Consider the following 8,514-nt stretch of genomic DNA (forward strand, 5'->3'; position numbering starts at 1 on the left):
GTGTATACCAGGTTGTTCAATAAGTTTTGTCGTTCAATAGGAGATGGCGCTATTAGGTTTGTCGTTTTATTACTCTAAAAATAGTACTACTTTTTTATAAACACGTGTGAAGTTTCATGTAGATCTGTCAACTCATTTCTATATTTGCAGCTGTTCAAAGTTGACGTGTCAGTGTATTTTTTTACAATGGAAAAAATTGAATATCGTGCAGTGATAAAATTCTTATTTTTGGAAGGTGTAGCACCAAAACAAATTCATGAACGATTGGTAAAAGTGTATAAGGACTCTTCACCTTCAATTAGAACAGTAGAAAGATGGGTTGCTGAATTTAAACGTGGCCGTACAAGTCTTGAAGACGATCCACGTGAAGGACGTCCAAAAAGTGCATCAACACCAGAAATCGTAGCAAAAATACAGCATATGGTTTTGGAAGATCGTCGATTAACTGAGAGAGATTTAGTAGAAGCCCTAGGGATCTCATTAGGCAGTGTGAGCAATATTTTGGCTGATGTTTTGGGTTACAGAAAGCTGTGTGCACAATGGGTGCCGCATTCGCTAACTATGGAGCAAAAACACATTCGAATGCAACTTTCTCAGCAACATTTGGAGCGTTTTAGAAAAAATAAAAAGGATTTTGTGCGTCGTTTCATTACTATGGATGAGACTTGGGTCTACCATCATGATCCTGAATCAAAACAAGAGGCTAAGGAGTGGTGTGAACCCAGTACTTCGGCTCCGAAGCGAGTTAGGGTCCAGAAATCGGCCAAGAAGGTGTTAGCATCAGTTTTTTGGGATGCAAAAGGAATTTTGTTCGTGGATTATCTCCAAACTGGTAAAACAATCAACTCAGACTATTATTGTAATCTTTTGGACCAGCTGGATATAAAAATTCGTGAGAAAAGACCTGGTTTACAGAAGAAAAAAATCATTTTTCATCAAGATAACGCACCCTCTCATACAGCTCAAAAAACCATCGCGAAAATCAGCGAATTAAAATACGAATTGTTGCAACATCCTCCCTATTCGCCAGATTTAGCTCCCTCTGACTTCTGGCTGTTCTCACATCTTAAAAAATTCATGCGTGGGAAACGATTTTCATCGAACGAAGAGGTAATAGCAGCCGTGGAAGCGTATTTCGACAGTCTTCCGGATTCTCACTTCAGGGATGGAATCCATAAATTAGAAGATCACTGGAACAAGTGTATTGAAGTTCAGGGAAATTATATTGAATAATAAAATGTATTTCAAACCATAAAATTGTGTTTTTTTTATCGAACGACAAAACTTATTGAACAACCTGGTATGTAGTACAGGCATACAGATACATAGCCAAACGATCACCTTAAATACTTGTACTATAAATCCGCTATTTTTAATAATTAATACTAAGTAATTTGCTACTAAAGGTAAACTAATCTCATATCTAAGTTATATATCCATATATTTTGTATCAACTGGATGGATAGATTACAGAAAATCACACCTTTAAAAAATCCAGCAATGAAATATAGTAGAGCATTGATTATCCAAATACTGATCAACCGAAACGTTTCAGTCAGCAAATTCAAATTTCCACTAGTGCTGTAGCGCTGCAGCACTCTCCCTCTCCATGTCAACCTAAACTGTAGGCCTACTTTATGAAAGATATGTATTTGTAAGACATGCGATACAAAATATATACAGTACAGTTTTGTGTTTAATATATTTTTTCATAAAAGATCAGTTATCCTAACAACCAGACCTGAATTCTTTCGGAATAATTGAGGCTCTACTGTAAATAACATTTTCAATCAGCTTCACTGACCTTCTTCAGTTACAATAGAATAGAATGTGAATACAAAAATTTAAAAATGATAAGAAGAATTCTAAAATATTTATTTATCATTTTTAAATTTTTGTATTCACATTCTATTCTATCATAACTGAAAAAGGTCAGTGAAGCTGATTGAAAACGTTATTATTTAGTAAATTTCATTGCTGGGATTTTTAAATGTGTGATTTTTTTGTTATCTAAGTTAATACTTAGACTAATCTCTTATCTAAGTTAATAATTATATCTCTAGTAGTAAATTACTTAGTATTAATTATTAAAAACAGCAGATGTATAGCTCAAGTATTTAAGGCAATCATTTGGCTATATATAGCTTCAGGTTATTTAATGTATTTATGTATAGGCATACCTCAATTAACAAAGATGCGTTCCATGAAATTACTTTTCTAAGTGAAACTTCATTCTCAGAGGTCAAAATACTATGGGATAATAGGGATATTTTTATGTAAAGAAAATGAAAGACTTTTTATTTGAAAAAGGAAAGCTTTATTAATTAAAAAGTCAATATCACATTCCAAACAAGTATAAAATTAGACATTTTAAAATAGGAATCTAAAATTGATTGTTTATACTTATTTTTCTCTTTCATTTAACAATTACCAGTACAGATTTGTTGCAGTTAACACTGATTGCTTAACAATAACACTTCTTAAATCATAATCATTTTTAATGCCATTAAAAAATCTTTTTAGCTTAAATCTTTGGTTGATAACACTTTTTCAGTAGGAACTTCTTTAATTTCATCTTCATTTTGTTTTTCATTGTTAACAAGTTTTTGTAAATCGTCCACTGATAAACTATTATCTTTTGCATTTAATAAATTTCATACATCCTCTTTGTCCATATTTTTGAAGCTGATTGATTGGGCCAACTTCATTTCTAATCTATTGAACGTTATTTTCTTCCTCTAGTACAATTTATTCTTTTCCTCATACCTCATTTATTGTAGCACACCACACGGAAACACACCTTATGAAGTGTAAGTAACAACTAAATTACTCTATGATATACAAAATGTTAAAACAGACACATGTACAAGTTGGAATAAGTGATGTGTTGCCATCATTTGCAATAGGATGACTTCTGGACATTTACCTTGAAATTTTAATATTTTTACATTAAATGGGGCTGGGAATTACGGACTTTGTTATATTGATGCTTCATTACCAGAGGGTATGCCTGTACTTTTACTTTTCTGGCTCTGTTATATAAAATAGGGACTGTTGGGAATCAGTCAAAAAATAACCCCCTAAGATTTGTACATCTTTGGGTTCAGGGGTTTTTGAAATGTCTAGAAATGCAAAAAAGATTTGGGGGTTTTATATGTATGGATTGTTGTATATGTGGGGATGCAAATTTTGTTTACCCTCTTTGAAGCTTAGTAACTTCTGTGATTTTTGACAAAAAATATCTGAAATTTTGCAGGGAGGTTTGTGTATTAGGAGGATTGATGCAATTAAATTTTGGTGATTAAATGTCAATGAGGTGGGGGAGATAAAGGGGGTCTTGCATCATATCTTGAGTAGGGTCAGACTTAATGATGAGTTTACTCATTATTAGCATTTACAACTTTTTATAAAACCCATCCCTATCCTCAAAATAAAGCTTTTTGTCATCTTACAATAATTTAAAATATAACAAGCAATTATTTATTGTGACATTGTCACAATGACAGGCTGCAATTTTTGATTTATTTAATTTAAAATATATGCTCTCCACTTCACATTATTACTGTAGTGTCTTGCTCCTGGACATCATACTTTTCCTGTTGGCATTAGAGCCAAGCCAGTCATCTGTCTAACTTCCTTCAGGAGAAAATTTTCAAATTGAAATAACATGACTTCTGATACAAACCAGAAGTTTGTATATAGTTAATAGGGGGCATCCTGCTCTTAAGCTTTCCAAATTTGGTCTCAGCTTTCATTTACCTAATTCTGTTCTCAAAATTAAGGAAGGATGGACAGACAGGCAATAGTGGAAATATATATATATATATATATATATATTGTATGTATATATATATATATGTCTACAATTTTTTAAAATTGCAGCCCAATTAAAATATTTTATTTCTTAACAAATTTACTTAATTTTTTATTTTAAATACTGATTAACAATTCTTATTCCATATGAAATGGACTGTCATTGACTTGCTTGCTTAGCTGCTTGCCATCTGGATGTGCCCATGATTATAAATGAATCATAATACAAATGATGATTTCAACGTGGCAGATTTTTACATTTACACATCTATGAGCCAAACCAATTTCCAATTAATCTTAACACAAGATGACAACTTATCTTTAGATTAAGTTCTATAATTAGCCTAATTCTAGCTTGAAAACAATTTCACATGTAGGTCATACATACACAGTCATTAAAATTCAGGCTATGATTTATTGTATTTTTATATTAACTATGATTTTATTTTTTTTTATTTTAAACATTGTGTATATAACTTATATATAATGTATATATTTTTATGAATAGGGAATTTCTACACACAACTAGTAAAATAGAAGAATCTCATATAATTATCATTCAAGCTTTAACTGAAAAGAAGGTAATAACAACTTAATTAAATTAAATTAGATAAGTAAATACATACAGTTATTTTTATCTCAAGTTAGATGCAAACATTTTTATAAAAGTAGAATCTAAAATTGTTATAAAATTATATTTAGTTTTTGTTAAAGTTATTCATGTATTTAGAAAAATGTATTTTTATTATACTTCCTGACAAATATCTTTAAGAACAATTTCAGGAGTATAATGAACTGACATTATTATGTTTAATTCTCATGCATACAAAATTAATTTAAAAATATTAAACTATTTAGGATAGTTGAAAAAAGATTGTTTATTAAATCCTAATCAAATTGTTAGTGTAGAAAGTTTTAAATATTTCTGATAAGATCTGCTTGGCAAATTATATTGTTACCCTAAATTTTATTGATTTATTTATATATTACCAGGTTATCATAATTAAAATATCCATTCAATGCTGTTCAGATATATTAATGAGGTTGAGGCTGAAGTTTTAAACACGAAAATGTGTACGTCGGACTTTCCTGTAAGCCTAGAAGTTTGACAATGGTGTTTGGAAAGTCAGTGGAATCATGCTTGATATTCCAAAGGCCATTGTCAAACATCTAGGCTTACAGGAAAGCAGCACTGAACATCATACGTACACGTTTTCGCATTTAAGACTTTGGCCTCAACCTCACTATTTTCCAGTCCAAGTGCAACTACATCTGGTGTAGTGACATTTCAAGACATGCAAAAGATATTTCTTTAAAAAAATTAGTGCCAAAACTTAAATATTTTTGATACTGCAAGCAACAAAAAAACAAAACACTTCTTTGCATAAGCACACATGTTGCAGCCACATTCTGATTATAAAAGTGGCCACAACTATTAAATGTCATTCTTATCAGCTATGATGTCCATCATCTAGTTGCAGCTTGCATTTTCTTGGGAAATTGTTTTATGAAAATGATAGTGCTGCAGCTGCATTTTTGGAATTTTGTTACTGTAAGAATTTACATCAACGATCATCAGTTCCATAAGCTATCAGAAGAACAATTGCTTGTTTGAGAAAACTGAACATCTGAAAGTTCAATCTGGTTGAGGATGCAAATCTAACATTTCACAAGTTGTTGAAGATATTACCACAGCTATTGTTGAACAGTCTATGAATGTTGCAGGCTCCAGTATTACGTGTGCAGAATTATGGAGGTGGGGTGTATTCTAAGGTTCAGTGTCAATGATACTGTGAAAGTTGGTGCTTTCTTATTCACATAAGATCAGCCACAAGCAGCAATTGCCAACAGGGAACTCTTTGCCAGAATGAAAGCAAATATGTCAGGGCCATGGAAGATCCTGTACATGCCAAGATACATTTTTACCTTGGTGGAAGAGTGAACACTGATAACTGTCAGATTTGGGCCACAGAAAACGCTCATTTCTTCACCAATTTTAGCACTTCACTTGCAAAAATTACAATCTAGTATGTATTCACAGCCACATTTATCCTTGAACCATTCTTTTTTCAAAGAAGCTAGTCCCAATGGGCCTGTGACAAGCTCTGCAATGGCCCAGATACAAAGAGACACTCAGTACTATCATATCCCAACTGCACGTGTTATCACTGTTGCAGTTGGAATATGAGTGTGATGTCTTGCACTTTCATGCAAGACAGAGGATCTCATATACGTGGTACAATCCAAAAGTTCAGAGATTGCAGTAATCTATGACAACAAAAGCATGTATTTGAAGTTACAGCGTATGAAATGGATTTCACCAAACCACCTCTACATGTTCAGGTTCATTTCACCCATGTCATGTGATTAAACCGCGAGCGCTGCTGTTTTTTTCTGGAGATAGTTACCTTTGTTCTGTGACATAATAAAAGTGGAGTTTCAAGAATAACCTCCAACATTTCGACTTCGCCATGATAGAATCACTGTACACCTTACTTAGCAATTTTAAAGTCTCCATAGGTGTTTTACCTAAACGCTGACAAAATTTAATGTTGGAGGTTGTTCTTGAAACTCCACTTTTATTACATTGCAGAACAAAGGTAACTATCTCCAGAAAAAAACAGCAGCACTTGCAGTTTAATCACATGACATGGGTGAAATTAACCTGAACACGTAGAGGTGGTTTGGTAGAATCCATTTCATACGCTGTAACTTCAAATACATGCTTTTGTTGTCATAGATTACTGCAGTCCCCGAACTTTTGGATCATACCACGTATATCATTCAGCAGTTTCTATAACATTTTATCAATAACAAAGTCATGCACTTTCTTCTGTCTGGCCATCCTGTTCTCTGAATCTTAATCCAAGAACTTTTGATTTTGGGATATATAAAAGTGTGATTTATCAAGGACATGCTACAAATTTGGCAGTCTTGAAAGACAGTATCATACTGCATGTAAGAAACATCACAGAGGATCAATCACAGTCAGCTATTGAACACACACTTTACAGTTTATATCTTTAAAATGGAGACAACACAGCAATATCCCTGTATAAGGTTTCTGTATAGCATGAGTGGCTGTACAAATGAAATAATTGTTGCTCACAGCACAAAAAACTCCAGTGGTGAGTTTTGGTACTAATTTTCTTTTAAGGAAATGTCTTTTGTAACCCCTGAAATATCACCAGGCTAGATTGTCGCATTTGGAATTCTCTCAGATTGTATGCAAAATATTTCTATTCAATGCTATCATCCAGTATATAATTTTTGTTTAAAATTTCATTAAAATTTAAGAAATTGTTAATACTTCAAGCTTTTTATTGAGATTTTCATTATTGAATTTAGACAAATTTTGAAGCAGCTTTAGATTTGTTATTTGACAAATTATTGGAAGCAGCTAACTATCATAAACAAAATTTGGCATTTATTAAATTGTTATTAACAATCCTAACTAAACTGGAACAACAGGTGAGTTTTCAATAATTAAGATATTTTTAAACTAATTTAAAAATTCTAATCAAAGACGAATTTTTTTAGATAAAACCAGTCCATTTATCTACAATCGATAAAATCATTAAAATAAACGAAACGTTCTTAAAAAAATCAGCAGAAAAGATTTTCACAAAGTTACAAGAGAAGTATTTACCAAATGAAAACAGCAAATTGTATGAAAAGAAATTCAACAAAATTGAACATTTGTAGAAAATATTTATTTCGAAAATAATACAGTTAAAACATAGATCACTATGAGATTCTACTACAATCTTATATATATAATTTTTTTATACACGATGATCTATAATATTTTATCACCATCACCATCCGTTAAAGCATTACTGCTTTTTGTAAAATAAATAAAATTATAGTAGGTAAGCTTAAAACAATATTTTCAATTTTTCCATTTTATATATATATTATTAAGTACTAAAACAGTGACTAGTGTATTGAATAGTTTCTTTTTTTAACAGAAACAAAAAATTTTGTCAATAAAGAAAATAATGTACAATGATTAACCATGATTTATCTACATACAAAGCTGTTATTTACAAACAAAATTTTTTACAATCAATTTTTACATATTTCTAAAGAACAAGTTATTTAATAAAATATTTAATTCCCAAGCACACTTATGTTTAAATTATCAAAGATTAGTTCCCGTACGGACAATGAAAGCAGAATTAATTTATAGAACTGGTGTAAAAATGATGTTGAATAAAGCAAATTTATCTAAAAAGATACACATCACATCAATATGTTTGAAAAATTATTATTATGATATGTTTTTTTATTTCTTTTAAGACAAATATTTTGTTTATACATAATTTTTATCACTCATGTTTATAATAAAAACTTCTTTTTAACGAAAAGTATAACAATTTTATAATTAATAAATTAAAACTTCTTTTAATATACATTCTAACAATTCAATGAAATCAACAAATTATTCCAATTTATAAACTAATTCTTTTTCTCACTTTAAATATTAGGATATAATTAATTTAAAAACACAAAATATATTTAAATATATGTTTGCAATTTAATATATAAATTTATTTTAAACAGTTTAATATTGTATCTTCTATATATAAACACAGTTTCACATTCTCAACTCCAGCATTGTTTACAGTATAAAAAAAAAACTATAGAAAAATTGATATTTTTTTTAATTTTCTAACTTAAATACCTGAAAAATTCTAA

The 8,514-nt window shown here is 30.5% G+C and overlaps 1 protein-coding gene across 1 annotated transcript in view; it reads left to right on the forward strand.

The window, feature by feature from the left end:
* The window catches only part of LOC136979924 (Fanconi anemia group E protein-like), a 25,130-nt gene extending 17,047 nt beyond the window's left edge, over positions 1-8,083 (forward strand). The window contains exons 6-8 of the mRNA XM_067275972.1: positions 4,322-4,394; positions 7,162-7,284; positions 7,354-8,083. Of these exons, the coding sequence (XP_067132073.1) occupies positions 4,322-4,394; positions 7,162-7,284; positions 7,354-7,518 (361 nt within the window). The 3' untranslated portion in view covers positions 7,519-8,083. The remainder of the gene's footprint in view (positions 1-4,321; positions 4,395-7,161; positions 7,285-7,353) is intronic.
* The last annotated feature ends 431 nt before the right edge of the window (positions 8,084-8,514 follow it).

The sequence above is a fragment of the Centruroides vittatus genome, unplaced genomic scaffold (genome assembly GCF_030686945.1).
Source record: "Centruroides vittatus isolate TY-2023 unplaced genomic scaffold, ASM3068694v2 contig_651, whole genome shotgun sequence".
NCBI classification, from domain to species: Eukaryota; Metazoa; Arthropoda; class Arachnida; order Scorpiones; family Buthidae; genus Centruroides; species Centruroides vittatus.